Source organism: Kryptolebias marmoratus, linkage group LG11, assembly GCF_001649575.2.
Source record: "Kryptolebias marmoratus isolate JLee-2015 linkage group LG11, ASM164957v2, whole genome shotgun sequence".
NCBI lineage: Eukaryota > Metazoa > Chordata > Actinopteri > Cyprinodontiformes > Rivulidae > Kryptolebias > Kryptolebias marmoratus.
The window spans coordinates 16,844,200-16,861,875 of record NC_051440.1 but is presented as its reverse complement, the minus strand read 5'-3'; the positions used below and the strand labels follow the sequence as shown (position 1 = coordinate 16,861,875).

The 17,676-nt window shown below is 35.2% G+C and overlaps 1 protein-coding gene across 3 annotated transcripts in view; it reads right to left on the bottom strand.

The window, feature by feature from the left end:
• LOC108230132 (voltage-dependent calcium channel subunit alpha-2/delta-1) overlaps positions 1 to 17,676 on the bottom strand; it is a 62,495-nt gene that overhangs the window by 15,333 nt on the left and 29,486 nt on the right. For 2 of the 3 annotated variants that reach the window (XM_017406078.3, XM_017406079.3), the window contains exons 8-25: positions 17,027 to 17,096; positions 16,373 to 16,423; positions 16,108 to 16,207; positions 11,969 to 12,127; positions 11,398 to 11,502; positions 10,308 to 10,386; positions 9,872 to 9,921; positions 9,680 to 9,769; positions 9,514 to 9,588; positions 9,345 to 9,425; positions 8,767 to 8,841; positions 7,400 to 7,459; positions 4,531 to 4,587; positions 4,226 to 4,297; positions 3,681 to 3,742; positions 3,332 to 3,408; positions 2,630 to 2,641; positions 507 to 515 (exon numbers count right to left, since the gene is read on the bottom strand). In XM_017406078.3, the coding sequence (XP_017261567.1) occupies positions 507 to 515; positions 2,630 to 2,641; positions 3,332 to 3,408; positions 3,681 to 3,742; positions 4,226 to 4,297; positions 4,531 to 4,587; positions 7,400 to 7,459; positions 8,767 to 8,841; positions 9,345 to 9,425; positions 9,514 to 9,588; positions 9,680 to 9,769; positions 9,872 to 9,921; positions 10,308 to 10,386; positions 11,398 to 11,502; positions 11,969 to 12,127; positions 16,108 to 16,207; positions 16,373 to 16,423; positions 17,027 to 17,096 (1,284 nt within the window). Of the gene's footprint in view, positions 1 to 506; positions 516 to 2,629; positions 2,642 to 3,331; positions 3,409 to 3,680; positions 3,743 to 4,225; positions 4,298 to 4,530; positions 4,603 to 7,399; positions 7,460 to 8,766; positions 8,842 to 9,344; positions 9,426 to 9,513; positions 9,589 to 9,679; positions 9,770 to 9,871; positions 9,922 to 10,307; positions 10,387 to 11,397; positions 11,503 to 11,968; positions 12,128 to 16,107; positions 16,208 to 16,372; positions 16,424 to 17,026; positions 17,097 to 17,676 lie in introns of all 3 variants that reach the window. The other variant, XM_017406080.3, reaches the window with a different exon arrangement.

Here is a 17,676-nt window from a genome sequence, read left to right as displayed (position 1 = left end):
TTCTACATATGAAGGGCATGGCGTTTTACTATAAGAGATTAAAAGGCAGTCTCATGAGGGAGTTCACAAAATATTTACAGCAGGTAAAATGTGATTTGTTTAGAACCTTTCCACAGAACTCCTCTTCAAAAGATTTGAACTATCCCTTTAAGAAGTCCTGCCAGAATGCCCTGACTAGTCAGAACTATTAGTAACAATGCAAACTAATCAATATCAGGTGAGTAGTCATAACATTATGGCTGATCAGTATTTATTTTTATAGTTAAGAATAAATGTGTGATCACAGGACTAGAAATTATATACAATTAAAAAATGATTTTTTGATAACTTGATTTGGGTTAATACATGAACACACAGTGCACATTCCATAACAAGTTCCCACATCTACAAACACACAGACACAAGAAAGTCCTGGACAGATATGAGGTGATACAGTAAGGTAAAGAGGGTGTGAATGGAGTAGCACTGAGGAGGGATGAGAGAGTAACTGACTGAGAAATACTTGCCTGTTTGCCCTGTTGTGACCCCAGAAAGGAAGAGTCAGGGGAGAGGCAAAAGTAAAAAAGACAAAGGCTGATAAAAATGCATTCATCATCTGATAAACACTATCTGCAAAAAGATGATGAAATTTGTGAATATTTCCCACAATAGGTAATAAAAGAACTATGCTACAGTTAACTTTAACAAAGAAAGGTATGTTTAAAAGCATCTAAAATGGACTTTTTAATGCAGTTTGTAAAAACACAGAACATAGCATTATGGAAAACAGACGCGAAAGAGATCATGTAAAATGGCAAAACAACAAAAGCTAGGTAGTATTAGTGAAATTTCCCTCTAAAGTTCTCCTTCTCCTGACTTTGGACTTCATTTAAAATACCATCTTGTTATTCTTAGCTCATAAATGACATGACAGGCATCAATAGCCATCATTCACTACTCTCTTTTTGGACAATTCCTTTAAAATATATTGACTCATGCGGTGCAGTCTGTGAAAGCAATTACTGAGCACTGAGTTTTCTTTGGGGTCTTGGAAATCTGGTGCAGGATGAAACAATGTACTTCACATAAAACATAACAAGCTGATTCATTGTCACTCTGTCTCTATAGACAGGGCAGGGTGGCTAAGTCCAATGGCTTTCAGGACCATTTTGCTTTTTGCTTATCTGTCAGCATCTCCTCAACCTGAGTATTAGGTCATTTACTCAACAAATACAACATTCCTCAAATATGGATGACAGAAGTTTATATTCAACAAAAAAACACCCTGAGAGACCCCTACTAATGTATTAGGAGAACAAGTGGCTGCAGAAACCACCTACTGCATGAAAGTGATAAGATAGATTGGGGTTTAGGTGGTCTGGCTCCAATGTGAAACCTTATATGGCTGAACAGGGAACTTTAGAGTCCCAAATCCCCATCAGAGTAGTCTGCAGCAGTAAGACATGGTGTGTTGCTTTCTTTAACAGGCCTGTAAATGTGCTGACAGCGTTTATGGCACAGTGACAGACTCAGCAGAAGAGTAGTGAAGTATAGGCTGAAACAGTCACTCAAAATCTCATTTGATAGAATAACTGCACCGCTAGTTGTTTATACTCTGTGGCGTCATGTCAAAGTTATGAAAATTCCACTATAGAGCCAGATGACGGAATGCTTTTTTCAACTCATATCATTTGATCAAAGAACAGATCAACATTCATACAAAGATCTAACCAGCCCTTAAACTAAATACATTAGGTTGATAAATTTCTGCTGATGCGAGTTAAGTGAGCAGAAGATGATCTCATCTCCAAAAGGCTTGAAGGAAAAGATGAAACAACATTTTTAAACAAATCTGGCCAAAATAGCTTATTTTTTACCATTTTCAGTGAGAGTTATTTAGTTTATCTCATCAGGGCCTCTGATTCACAATAGCAGTTAGAACTGGCTACGTGACAAGATTTAACGCTTTAATAATTCACTAATTACTCAACACAAAAAGTACCAGCCAAGTTCTTCTCCTAACAGTTGCCCAATACACTAACTATTTTTTTTGTATTGTAAGGAATATAATGACATTAAAACAGCAACGCTTTCAAGAAAAAGAAAACGACTAAAAGAGCTTATTTTAAAAAAGTGAACCAAAATTCAGTTTTTGGTTCACAGTGAGGAATATTTGACAAGATTTAAAAACTGTATTATTTAATAGCAAAAAAAAAAACAACCTTGTAAGCAATCATTTCATTTTCTTTGAAATGATAAAGAAGATGAACTAACTGCATGCGGAACAGCACAAAAATTTTATGAGATCAAAATGCTTAAAACATTGTGGTTTTACAAAGGTCTCCCAAATAAGAACATAAAGACTTGTAGAAGGCATTCACAAACTGTGAAACTTGCCAAAATAGAGGTTAATTATATGTACTAACTATGTAATTGTTCAGCCTTTTTTTATTTCCAATTTTTGCAACTGTTCAAAAATATGTTAGATAAATTCATCTTCATAAATTTTTTTCTCTCAAAGATATTTTGTTTTTGGCTCAAATTTTAGTGTCTTATTATGTGATGTAGCAATACATGCATGCATGTAACAAACATGCTTATGCCATTGGGAGCCAAAATAAATAAGGAAGAAAGAACAATAAGTACTTGCCCCAAGAAGAAGCTGTAGAAATCCAGATTTTTTTAAAAGATAGAAAAACAAAACTTTAATCAGAACCAAAATAATACATGACATTGCACAAATAATTTCGTACACAGCATATGCCTATGCAACATAATTTTACTTTTTAAAGACAGTATTTCTATTGCCATATTTGTGTCTGTTTAAGATAGCTCATCCTCAGGTTTAAATTAGAGAAGGAAACCCAGGCTTAAAGAAATTAGTGCCGGAAAAAGTGGATTTAAAATATATTTCATCTTGTAAAGTCTGTAGGATAAAACACTATTTAGTAACAGAGACAATAATGACAAAATGGGAAAGCTTTTCTTTTTTCTGCGCCAGATGAGAGCCAGATGAAGGGAATAAAGAGAGATAAAAGTGTCAAATTCAGACAAGATCAAAAGATGTAATATTTGGGCTGGGTATATGAGTGCAAAAGCATGTTGGATAGTTCGAGTGGGAGTAAAGATCAACTGACCAGCGGGTTACACTACAAAAGAACAGCACAGCGGGGATTCACTGATCTGAGCTGCAAAATACAAAGGAGTGGCTGTGGTTGCAGATAGAAGAGAATAATCCAAAGCAAGTGGAAATACTCAAGACTGCAGCTGAAAGTATGAATGTGAGCTGGATGTGAGAGATCAACAAAGTTAAATCTCATCATTCTGCATATCTGGATGCAAAGATACTCACATATGGCTTGTTTTATATCATCCCCCAGTTGAGCTTGAATGAAGTGTTCGCTGTATTTAGGTAAAACAAGAGCCAGACTGCAGAAAAGAGGACAATTATACTTACTGTAGATGTTTTTGTATGTGTGTAATAAAGTAAATTAACTACACAACATCAAGAGACTATAGAGAACAACTAGCAGATTTAACACAACCCCAAATTGATCTCCAAACTGTAATTTTTAAACAACATTTTTAGAAGCAAGAAAGTTGCCTCTTTTAGCTAAAGCAATTGTCTGCATCAGCCGAAGTCCTATTAACATTCAGGGAAGTAACTTAATGAGCCTTAAATAAATATAAAAAACTCTCACCTGTAATCTGTTCCATTGACAGGTGCCCATGTGTACGTCCTGACTCCTCTGTCTATGTATCTCTGGCAAAATAAAAAGCAAGCACACACTGATGATTCTTTTTCTTCTTGTTAAAAAAAAATCAGTGGAAAAAAGACATAAACTAAAATATTTTTGTCCAAATATATAAACTAACCCTTTTCCATGACAAAGAAGAAAGTTTAAATAAACAACCGTAAAATTTTATAAGTTTAAGAGATAAAAAAAAACAAAAAAAACCTATCTTTTCAGTTTAAAAAAGCCTCTGGTATTCAATTTACTGCTCTAAATTTTCAGATAAAAGATAAAGAAACAAATAAAAGACTACTGTAGAAACACTATCTCTTCCTGAAAAGGCTTGTTTGCTTAGGGTTTCATTTTTTATCCTCTTAGTTGAAATGAAAAGATTTAGAACAGAAAACTCTGCTGTGAGAAAGAATAATTAATAAAAGTTTTTAAATTATTTTAGGGTAATCAGAAGTTTCTCTACTTTATTTTAACAAACTAAAGATTTTTTTTTTTTTTACCTCATCCTGAGTTTTCACCAAAGTGTCAATGGTCTGTTCTCCAGTCTCTCCATCAATCATATTTTTCCTAATCTGCATAAGGAAATAAAGAAACAAACAGTGGAATGTTACTGTCACTGAATCTGGTGCAGTATTGTCTCATTTGTTAGCAATGTGCCCCATAATTTCAAGCTAATATTCCAAAAAAAAACACAAGGTAATCCCTTAAAGGAACTGATCCTAGTTCATTTACGAGGGGGACTTTAAACATTTGATACATAAATATCTGTTTGTATGTGTTTGATTTGTTTATCCAGATACTCTACCCCCACTTTTATGTCATTCTCCAGCTCAGCATCGAGGAAATCCAGGGTAACAGGCTCCTGGAATTTAGGATTCTGTGAAAAGAACAATATTTAAATCTGAAATGAGACATAGTTTTTAAAAAAATCTAGTCCTTATAGCACATCAAATACACAGGCCATATTAAAGTGATAATTTGGATTCTGGTCACAATCAAACTGTCACTAACACAAAACAGATTAAAACATGGTACTTGTGAAAAGAAAGAAAAGTCTAAACATCTAAGACACAGAACCTGTGTGAAAGTTTTGAACTTGTTTATTGAGTTTATTTTCACATTTTTTTCCTTCTAACAAGCCAAACTTTCTTGTAAGTTTTTAGATTAGTCTTAGGTTTCTCTGAAAGTCTTTTGAATTTTAAGTCTGACCTCTGAAAGTCTCAGGCATTAAAAAGCACCTAAACTCAAAGCATCAACTCAGTTTTGTTTTTTTACAGATAAACTAATAAAGAACCATGTTCAGGTTATTTTAGGCACTTTGCAATAACAGCCTTTCACAAAGACACAATTTGTTTCAATTTTTAAGTTGTAATGATGAAAAATTAAAGCATAAATGATCTGATTTCTGAATAAGACAACACATTAATTTTCCATCAGTCAGCACGAGTTCAGACTCAGCATCAGAACTCAGGCTGTCAGAAATTCTTCAGTATCGAAAAATGTAGCTTTAAAACAAAACCTATAAACTGGCTACACTGCCACTATCTTAACAATAATAAACACAATTTAAACACTTTCCTGAGTTTAGGAATACTTAAAACTAAAATTTGTATTAGTTTTGTATTGTTTGTTTGGTGTACTGTTCAAAACTTCCAGTGGTTTTCATACCAAATGGCATTTTGTAGGGTTTTGGATGTGGAAATGACAAATTAATTATTTGTATCAGTTAATATTTTAGTAATATTTGAGTAGAAAAGCTACTAACAGGGTTTATTAGATTCATGTGTAAGTCCAGTAATTCATTCACATGTAAATAGCTTATATATTTTATTTATTTGTGACAGAACGTTCTGTCATCCATTCAGAAGCAGTGACAATAACGTCCCCAAACACTTGAACCTAATCAAATCCAGGACAGTAAAACCAAAGGGTATGTGCCATATGGCAGCATTTTGACACTACATCTGACTCCAGACACATCTGAATCAGATTTGATACAAAGTGACACTGAACTCTATGAATGTCCTCTCTTAAAAACTCTATACGTCTGAGCTGCTTTATGGTGGTATAAAATAGTAGCAGAAATGTGGACTTTCTCTATAAAAGAGGAGGACATGGAATCTGATCCCAGCGTGCCCTTTTCAAACTCAAAATGCTGCATGATGTGCTGAAAGTGTGCTGTTAAAGAGTTATCTTTTTAGTATTAGCTAAAGAAATATTCAATTCAATTCAAAAATACTTTAATTCCATAGGGAAATTAAATGTTGTAACTCATCCTGGTTTTGTTAAAGAGTTGTCAAAAAATGCTGATGGCTGTGAAAATACACATTTTGTCTAAAAGAAATGCCTTTAAGGAGGCAGGATGTGAATAAATAGTCCTTGCCAAAAGAGAGCTCAAGTTTTAAACTATAAAAATGCGATGAACAAAGCAATATGCTGACAAGAAAAGCAATTAATAAAAAATCGTGTTTCGCAAAGGGCATAGATGAAGGCTCTTACATGTGATGGTAAGTGAAATAAAATGAAGCAGCAAAAGGAAGATGATGAAGACGAAGCATCTCGACATGAAAATGAGAAAAGAAAGAATGAAAGATCAAGAGGTTCAACATCGGCTGATACGAAACGAAACATAATTTACACACTAAGCCACGATGAGAGAAAATAAAAAAGATGAAAAAAGGAGGACACTGGGAGGTTCGAGAAGAAATAAGAAGGGAGTGGGGGGGAGGGGGGTGTCAAAGAAGAAATAAGTACAGAAGTAGAGAATCTGCTGTAAGTCAGCAAGTGATTTAGCGAGTTGAGGTGGAGGTGTGAGATGAAAATATAAACACTGAAGCAAGACATGAGGTTTGGACGTAATATTTCACATTCAGATGTTAAACAGAGCTCAAGGTCACTATCAGCCTTCCTCATTATGGCGTTTGGCTGATTCAGGGAGAATGTGCCTTAGGGCTGATGAGAAAACAGTTTGCTGCAATGCAACAATAAATGAGATCATCCTGATGGTGCCTCGTTACAGCATCAGGTCACTGTAAGGTCATATTACTCTGTAGAATAATTTGATATGGACCCCTGAAAGTCATTATATAACATTATTGGCATAGAAAAAAAAAACAGAATTTCAAAATAATGCCATCAATCTGTATGGTTTCAAACTCAGTGCTACAAGGAATGTAAATGTGAAATAAAGGAAGATAACAACCTGTGGAGAACTTTTATTGGGAAACCAACTAAAATGATGATGATTAGTATATAAAAAAGTGTTCTTTACAACATGTAAGGATCCTTGTTTGCTGTTAAAAGTGCAATATGATATCATCGCATGACTAAGACCACTGAGAAAAACTGCATTGTTTGTCAGCAACAACCCACAGAGGGTGCTGCAAAACAGTTTTCACAAGTAAGTACAGTTACAAAAGCATTAAAAATTAGAAAAATCATGAAGCACTCTACACTAAACTACTCACATATGTATAAAATAAAAACATGAATCGTCATTATCACTTCAGTTTTATGGACTTTAGACATGACTGCAAATTTACAATATCCCCTGATTAGAAGTGATAGTTGGCTAATGCAACTACAACTATATCTACAAGGCTACAAACTAGAAACACCTACAAGACTACACTGAAACTATACCTGCAATTAATTGTATATCTATGTCATCTCACCTCATGGAAAGTGACAGCATACTTATTATTGAGCCTTAGCTTCCTGTTTTGTATCCTTTTCTTAAAAATTGTGAGAAAAAAATACAGAGATAAATTTGGGTGTTAATTGTGTGGGTCTCTTTTGGCAGTGGCCATTTTGAAAAGTACCTCTACATACTTAAATCAAATTAAAATCTTTTAGGCTGAATACAAAGATGGTGAGAGGGCAAGAAAAGACAAAAACATCTCCCTAAAATAAAAGGAATTAAATAAATATTAGTTAGATCTTATCAGGAAAGCCCAAGGCCTTTAAGCACTCTGCTTGTCAAGGTGTGATAATAAACTTTACACCTCTCTAGCCTTATTTTTATTCTTGTTTACAATTTAAAGGCCAGTCTTCATCCTCGATTATAAGTCACTTCTTTTTTATGTTATTTTCCAGTGCATAGAGTTGCAAGCATAGATTAATGGGAACTGACAGCATATAAACCTCAACATCAATAAAAACATTAAAGTAAAAAAAAAAAGCATAATTTGATCCATAACTGGCAGCAAGTGTGTGTGGTCCGCAGTTTCAGATCAGTGGAGGGACCGTTCTGAACCTCTGGGCAACACATGGCCCCCATGCAGCCTGTCAGTGCCTGCTTGCCTCGGGCTGAAGCTGGTGAGCTGCAGTGGGGTTTACTGAAGAACAGGGCTGGAACCTCTTGTGGGGTCATGGCTAATTTTTACTGGGTCACGTCTTAATATGTGCCAGTGGCTAGAAGTCCACATGCATTTCTCTGACAAATTGTGAGACCACTCAGGTCCATAGGAAAGGCTAAGACAGGCATCCTCAAAATTGGATGTTTGATTATAGTTCACTAGTTCAAAGCAGAACTAGAACATGTTTCCTTAAAATTCCTATATATATATATATATATATATATATATATATATCGATATGAAATAAAAATAAAAAAAAACAGATATAATTTTCACATTGGAATAAACAAAATTTGAGACACAGGCATGGTATGAAATTTTAGAACTAATTGCAACTAGAATGCCCCTCTGAGTTTCTTGTTATCTCTTATTCTCAAACATGTATGCCAGATCAGTGCCAGCTCCTCATATCTATGCAGTCCCATATGCTAGAAGTGACCTTCCAGCCAATATCTAAAGGCTGATTATATCAAGACATATTCTAACAGGGGAATAGCTTCTTTTTATGAAGAGTGATGATGCAGAGACACACGCAAAGGTTTGAAAAGAGCCTTTGCCATCTGCTAGGCAGAATACTGTTCACTGCCTTCAACTAGTTGTAGAATAGTTAAAATGTTATTTAATCCACTAACACATTTATATGCTGATTCATACAAAGTGATGCATGGTGCCAGATGTTATACCTTTGGCTGGAGATTGGGATGCAGCAGGACGTATCCATTGGGATCAATGGCAAAGTAGTAGCCATTTGGACCGATCTGGTGTCAAGGTGAATAAAGAAGAAAAAAAATGTGTCAAAAAGAAAACAGTTTTGCCAATATATGAATTAACATTGACGACTTTAGGCAAAAAGATTAAAGATTCAAAACGTCAGCGGAGACTTTCTGTGTGGAATTTGTTTATTTTATGACATCTTACAACAGTTTAAAACACATCAATGTTAGCTGAATTGATAAATTGAAAAAGACCACAAGGAGAATGCTTATTTTGTTGTTTTCGTGTAGGCTCAGACATGGACTGCTGGTCTGTCCAAGGTTCACTCACTCTTGCTCAATGTCAGGTGGGATAGGCTCCAGCCCCACCCACACATAACTTTAAACAGGTTGAATCAGGTACAAAAAAATTAATGCATGACAGAGTGAAAATCCCATTTCTTGTTAAAATAAAGAAAGAAAGAAGGGTTTAACACGATGGGTGACCTAGTGTATACAAATGTGTTCGTCTATGTGCACGTGATCACATATGGGTGTGTTAAACTCACCGTGAAGCGTGGCGTGAGCTTCTTGATGTCATCAAGAGACACATCAATTGCCATTACGCCAAGAATCAACTGATTTTGATGCTTATGGAAGAAATGACAGAAAAGATCAGAAAGAATATGTATATCAAGATAATGCTAATCATTGTGTTTGTACATTAATCTGCTTTACCTCGCCATTCCTGTCATCAATAGTTTTGGTTCTGTTGAACACTGGCAACGTTCCAGTAATGACAAGGCCCAGTTCCTGATACAAAGTAAAATAATATGTATCTATTTTTTTCTTTTATTTGCATAGACAATGTGGTTTTTCATTCATTACAAAAATGAGGCCGTACCAGAGCATCAAGGTACACGTTGGTCCATTGAACTTGTTTGGCCTTCTTGTCTGCTAGAACCATGGGTCTCCCCAAGACATCTAGGTATTCCTAAATGAAACATATATAGTAACAGTAACTAATATCCTGGATTCTTTTCATACATTTTCTCAAACTCTTGATCAATGTAAAAAAAAAGCCTTTAAACATCACCTGGGTGTTTATCCTGATGGCTCCGATGGAGGGAATCTCATAGAAGTAACCTAGAAAATGATCGCACGTAAAACTTTACACAGGATTCAGTTTGCAAACTTTCATCAAGCATGATGAGGTATTTTACACAACAGATGGTTTTTACTTGTGTTTGACATAATTTTTTACTGACTCGTCTATAAAATGTTCTACTCCTCCTTTAGTCATCCAGATGACTTAAAGGCATTCATTCTTGTGTAATCTGCTGAGGTCTGCAACATTTGGACTTTTTGTAATCACAAATGAACACCTCTGTTTCACTTTGTCCAGTTCCTTAACTATTCATTATTTTGAAGGCTTCAGCCTGTTTTTGCCTTTCTTAATAAGTTTTGATAAGGATGTAAGGAGATTTTGGCGGATTATGGAATTATAATAAACAGACAATAATATACAATACCTTTATTGGAGCAGGCCATCCACTGAATGGGTCCTTTATCATAGTTGTGTTGTCCTACTGAGAAGGTAAAGATTCTGACCTAGAACATATGAAAGGGAAAAAAAATTTAAAAAATTGGTATTTGCAAATACTGATTCATTTTAGCATTGACTAAACTACAAAACAAATAATACAAACTACTGACAAGTAAAGTTAATAGCATGTATTATTACATTAAAATACAGCATTCTGCTGGTAAACAATGATTCCTGTCATTTGTGTGGATGTTTTACTTTTACACACACGCTAATTAACTAAAACTGATTTGCCAAAGAGCTACAACCCTTTTTGAAACCTGAAATAACTTTGTAATCACAGCCGTCCATAGCAGAACTACACACACTGTGCAACACCACAAAAACTATTCAGGGACATCGTAAGGAGCATGGTGAAGAGCCCCAAGTGTGAAGTAAGAACGCAAACTGCAGATTTTTATCTAATGAAGTGAGTGCTGTGCCAGAATTCTGTTGCAAGATACCACAGCACACCCTCCCAGGTCCTGTGTTGTCGGCCCGACAGGTCAGAGCAGTTTGGGCGGCAGGGTAGGTTAGGAAGGCAGTTTAAATGTTGGTGCGGATCAGTGTGTGTTTCAGTCAACCATTTCCTTTTAAAACAATAAAAGCTTACATGATATAACTTATTATATTTCACTAAAGTTGTTTAAGATGATGCAAAGCTACAACAGCCTATGATTTGGAAAATAAATGTAAAAATTGAAAGTAGTCATCATGATTTGAGTTCAAGTCAACTTGAAAAAAAATAAAGCTATATAAAGGCCTCTGATGGTAAAACATCTGGACGACATGGGTTGTAGAATTGTGTAGCTTTTTTCCTCTGCTGCTTATTGTTACATCAGGCTTTTTTCTTTTAAATTTACTTATGGGATTTTGTTTTTGATTTCTTGCCTTGCAGCACTTCTAGTTTTGTTCTAGTTAATAAAGATTTATTTGCTCCTTGTCCTCCCGCTGTCTACCTGTCAGCTTGTATTTCTGTTCTCATACACACCATCAAATAAAACTAAATACACCTGTGTGTCACCTAATGAATGTACCTTCTTGTCAGCATTGTATTTCTCCAGTACAGACTGAGCTCTTTCCTCTCCTCCATCAGTAAACAGCATGATGATCTTGTTGCAGTTGGCTCTGCTTATATTTGTCTAGTCAAGAAAAACAGACAATGTCTTAGAAATATCGCATCACTGCAGAAAATACAAAAGGATTTCAATGCCAAAAAAAGTTTTCTCCTAGTGGAAAACAATATAAAACTTTATGTTTTGGTATAGCAGGATTTTCTAGATTTTAACTTTTTTCCTCTCTTTGTTTTAGCTTTGTCCAAACATACAGCTGGACCTTAACTAAAAATTAAGGTTTACACTATGAATAGTAATTTTAAAGCCAGGTCTAACATCTCTGTTATTTTGTAAAAGATCATTATCTGTAATGATATGTTTCTGTCAGACAGGAGGGTAGCAGGAACACATTCAACCAGCAGAGGGCAGCAAAGACAACAATTTAAAGCTTCTACATAATGGAGACATTACAGGCAACATTCACTCAAAACTTGATTTAAACCTTGAGTTCTCAGTCACACTGAAGTGAGACGAAGCAAAATGGTTTTCTTACCGCGTTGAGCTGTTCAAACGCAAACTCAAATCCTTTTGTGTAGTTTGTTATCCCTTTGGCTGTGATGTTCTGGACAGCATCTTTCAGCAGCTTTTTGTTCCTCACATTGGCCTGAACCAGATGGTCGAAACACGCTGTGTTCTTCACCCGGGTGTTAAACTGGGAAACAGAGGCAAGAAGTTATGACCTGAAAATTATTCATATGGTTAAAGCATCTGTGCATGTAAAACAAATACGAATGCTACATGGACACACATCAACACACACACACACAAACACACATAGAAACACTCCCACCTGGCCTTGGCTGTTATCAGGCAGTGGTAAACAGACACATTCATCAAGCCCCACTAATTGCTTCACATCCTTGGAGCTCAACGATGTGGTACCCATGGAAACAAGATTCTGCTATATAAAAATGAGGCTAGGCAGTAGCACCATGCTTTTATAAAGATGGGACCTCTTCATTTTAACCTTGCAGGACATGTATGTGCAAATACGTCATCCAGTAACTCAATGGTGCTCCAAGTGAACTGATCAGCAAAATATTAGCTTCAAACTAAAGCAAAACAAAATCTTTACTAACAGTTCCAAATCACAAATAGCATTAATGAAACGATAAATTTGAGAATAAATAAATAATAAATTAAAGTACATGGGACATAAGAGTAAGTAAACCAGCTGTTCTAAAACAACAGTGTGCCTCATTGATCCTAACTGATCAATGTGTCCATGTCAGATGGCCAACAGGGAGGATGATAACGCTGATCTACATGAACAACAGGCGAAAAAAGCCTGTTTAGGAGTGTGCGACTGGCAGGGACTGAAAAACCTTTTAGAGTGCCAATATGAGACAGAAAACATGCGTCTCTGAGCTTAAATACATTTAGTTTTCACAAAAAAAGATTATATAAGATAGCATTGCATAAATGCAAGTACAATATATGTTAATGTAATTGGACACAGTTATCATAGAGATTTTCTATCCCAAAATTCAACAAAAGGAAAAGTGAATAAGGTGAGTCCAGGATATGAAAAGAAAAACAGACACAAAAAACTGGAAGTGAGGGTGTGAATTTAGGACTCAAAAGCTGATTCACAAGCAAGAACATTAAAAAACACACATGCACACACACATCTCATTTATTCAGCTGAAGTTTTTCATTTTTTATCATCTAATTTTTAGATGGATACTTTTTACTACATAAACTAACTGTGTCAAAAAGAAGACACATATGGTATATGACTACTGATTAAAGCATTGTTTCCCCCTGTAGATCAGTGTTCCTAGCTTTAAACATAAATGTGATACAACTTATTTCAAATTTCACTGTTCTCCTGTGATCCTATTACAACAGCACTCATATGGGTGTGCTATTGTCCTGGATTTATGTAGGGATTAGTGATGACTCAGGAAAGACGGCTAATCTTGAAACTCTAATCCTGTCGGACTCTCTGCAGTTTTGCGTTAGTACTCTGGCTGGTTCAGTGGAATGACACTGGCTAACATGGCTCCACAGGCATGATGAAAGTGACAGAAATACAGTGAGGTGATGGAGTTTGAGGAAAACAAGAACACAAGTGTGAAAACAATAGACAGAGTGAGACAAATGAGGCTGAAAAAAGACAAAAAGCCAGCCATCAGCAATCTTCTAACCTGTCCAGTTGTTAAGGAACAGTGTGAGCATCTTCCATTATAAAATGCCAACTAAGTCCCCGGGCTACTGTTAATGAGGTTAATGATTTATGGGTGATATCAGAGCAGTGATTCAATGACATTTAACAACCTCAGGGTCCGACACACGTCACTCTGTCTGCGTGTGTATGAATGAGTGCATTCAATGCCAAAAGAAAGACGGGATGTGACACCAAGCATGATGTATTCTGGTCAAGTGGGGGAAAAAAAAAAAGACCATTAATGCAACTCATATTATGAAAGAGCATGAAAGTGGCTGCTAATTCCAGTTTCTGATTATTTTATTGCCTCTGCTTTTGTAGTTTAATAAAAATCTATTTTGCCTCCACACTGACGTTGTTTAAAAATCAAGTTGTTAAGTAGCGAAAATGCTTATGCTTTATCACTTCAATGCAGGAAAAAAAAAATGTTTCCAGACCAGAATTACAAATACTTGTCTTTAAACAGAAGTAAGATATATTGACAAAGGCAAATCCTTGTTGTCAAAGTCAAAAATAAAAAGAACCCCCCAAAAAATCCATTATATCACATGGTGACCTAATTTTTATTATATCTAACACTTGCTTCTGTATGCTAGTGTTTATTTTTTTAGTATAGTTTTTACTCAATTCATTTTCAAAGTGATACATTAAAATAAATAAGTAAAAATATTAATACGTTTCAAAGTTCTGAAAGATATAAAGTTTCAATTTCCATCTCAATCTTATCAATATTACTGCTGACATGTATGGGTTAGGATCATTCATGTTAATTACAACTTGTTTATTGGCTGATAAGTTTTTCAGTTACTGACTTTGCAAGTGGTGATATTTAAACTGTTCAAAACTAAACCCCAGTTAGAATAATTTTAACTTGAAATAATTCAAGTTAAGCTCTATATGGAAACAAAGATTATAATCAGTTTAGCAACAAGCTAATTGTATGGTTAAAATCTTTTAAAGTGTGGGTTAGGTTATACAGAAAATTACACACTGATACACATTACACCCTGATAAATTCTATTTTTTAATAAATAAACAGCAGATGACATTAAATTTACATATAAATTACAAATACGTTTGAAATACAGAAAAATGCTGCTGATATTCTTTGTAAAAAATTTAAACCACAACACATTTTTAGTCCTAACTATATTTAAGTTGCAGGTAGATTGCCTGACATACAAAAAAAACCCCACAAATAATTTGGATAGGTAAGTGCTCTCTGAGAGAATGCTAATGCACCTCTATTTTCTAATGTAACAAAGAATAGGTTGCTTCTGTATTCAGAACTGAAATGTGGTAATTTTAACCTTTAAATTATTTTTAGTACCTTAATGCATCCCTTAGTGTCTTGCACCTCACTTGGAATATTAATGCATTATACCTGCTTATTTGTGCTTTTAAAGCACGCACAAAAAGGTCCAAAACTTTTACATCAACATAGAGCCGTATTTTGCTTTTCAAACTAAACCCTTTTAGTTGGTCTCACTTTCTGGGAAGCATACACACACAAACATATACACACACAGGCACACATTGCTCCCCATCAGTTTCTGATAATTGCACATCTTTGAATCACAAGTCCACCATGGAACTGAATACATTGTGTTGAAGACAAAGTGTCCCCATGGAGAGGCGACAGAGCCTGAATAGCTGTCTTTGTGCAATACAACAGAAGACACCTCCAATCTCTATAAAGACCCATCTCAATAAACACCTCCACAGGTACCCGTCTACACATCAACTAATCTCCTGATTAGGTCTTTCCGAGTGTAATCACAAAAAAGTGGGCCTTGAGTTGATGGGAAAGTGTAGAGGGGGGGCATGGTGAGTGATGGGTGAGTGAGAAAAGTAGAAATGAAGGGAAAGAAACTGAAAGTAATGAAGGGAGGAAGGCTCAGGTATTGAAAGAAAGAGATGAATGCACGGATACAATGAAAACTGAATGAAATTGCATTCCTTAATGATAAAGGGGACAAATAATGCAAAGATAAACAGAGTGATGGATGGCTGCTTCCTGGGTTCACTGGAGTCATGAGCCCAGCTTTAATTTCTTTAGGAGCAATGGGAACGTTCAGCCACAGTTGTGTCTCTATCTGCGACTCAGGAGGAGGGTTGGGGGCACACAGAGCAGAGTTTTAATCTTTAGCACCAAATAGAGCAGTGGGTATTTCATTAAAGATCTGTTTCAGGGTGGCCAGACCTGAAATAAATCCATATTTCATTACTTGTCCTCTATCTCTTCACCTCTTTTGTATGCATACTGTATGTTTGCTCTGGCATGTGCTGTGTATGTGTGTTATCTGACAGTATACATGGTGCGAATGAGTCTGATAGTGGACGTTCATGCAGATGGCATGAATCCATCTATCATTCTTTGTCTCGAAAAAGAATCCACCTGGTGGCCTCAAACAAACAGATCTCTTCACATTTTGTTAACTGGGAGGTTTAATGATACTCACGAAAACAACATTGACATAGTCATCATCAGACAGAGTCTCCAGCATCTCACTGACAGACGTTCGGATCAGTTTGAGGGTTAAACCAGACACACTCCCACTCCTAAAGAAGGAGAGACAGAAAAAAATGACTTATTGTTTAACAATAAGATTTTACTGTTTGTGCCTTGAAAAATAAATAATGTGGTAAATTTAAAAAAGGCTTTATGATCACAAAAAAAGCTGATGTCAGAAGATTATAGATCCGTAAGATTATTAAGCTACTCACGCATCCACAAGGATTAACATGTCTTTGGGTGAGGCAGCTCCTTGAATGTACCTTGATAAATAAAAATAAATAAATATATAAATAAAAAAACATCTGTGCTGAGATCTCTGATCTCTCTCTCTGAATACCAGATAGTATATTGAAGGCCACTGATTTTCAAATAGTTTACCATGGCAACACTTCCATTTGTTACAATAAAAATGTAATAACAAAATTAATAGAAAAAATATCTGGTTTAAATTTAATTTAAACAGTAATCTGTCATTTGAATGATTTATTTTTATCACTAGAAACTCAGACTTGCAATTTATAAAGGAGAAAAATTTAAACAGATCTGTTAATAACCATCTAATGCATGTATATATATATTATATGCTTAACTTTGAACGTTTAGGCATTCATTGTTTAAAATGCATTTTTCATAATTTACTTTAACTTAATTATGCACTTAGCTTCAAATAAATGTTTTAAATTATTTTCTCTTCTTTTTTTCTTTAAAGTTATTACTAGTTTTAAACCCCAATTCCACTAATTAAAAGAGCACCTATGCATCAGTTCATAAAAATACACATTTAGACAAAACCAGTCAAAGGTCTGCTCCTGACCAACACTGAATAAACCCTTTCCAGTATGTACTTGTACCAGGTTTCTTACCACGGTCTTCTACGGACATCATACAGATCAATTTTACTGGGAGTCTTTCGAGCATCCATCCAAGGAGAGGCTAAAAAAAGGAGATCACATATATGATGATTAGATTTTTTTGTTATAATTAAATATAGCTAATTATCACTTAAGCTTATTTTGGTCTCATTTCTGACACGTTTCATTGCAAGACTAACAAATTCTGGCAACATGCAGTGCCAAATTCAGCTAAGCAGTGAGTCACTGCCAGACATGATAAGCCACATTTTATAACGACAGTTGGCTTGTTGGATTGATTCCTAAATTTATCACAACATGTACACTGTGTCATGTTTTATGCTCATAAAAATTACTGAACAGGAAAACAGAAGAGAAAAAGGATAAAATGTATATCCAAGAGAATAAGGTATGCAGAACAGAGGATGAGGTTGTTTTCTACATGCATATTATTAGGGAGGAGACACCACAACAACAAGTCAGTACAAGGACATGTGATTGTCTGTCATGCATGCTAAGAGGTTAAAAAACAAAAAGGTAAAGTATACTTGTGGGAAAATTTAATAAAATTAATTTTAGACAGCTTCCAAACAAAACTGTAACAAAGAATGATAGAAATTTTGTTTGAAGAAATATCTTAACAGAAAAACCCAAATTGCTGC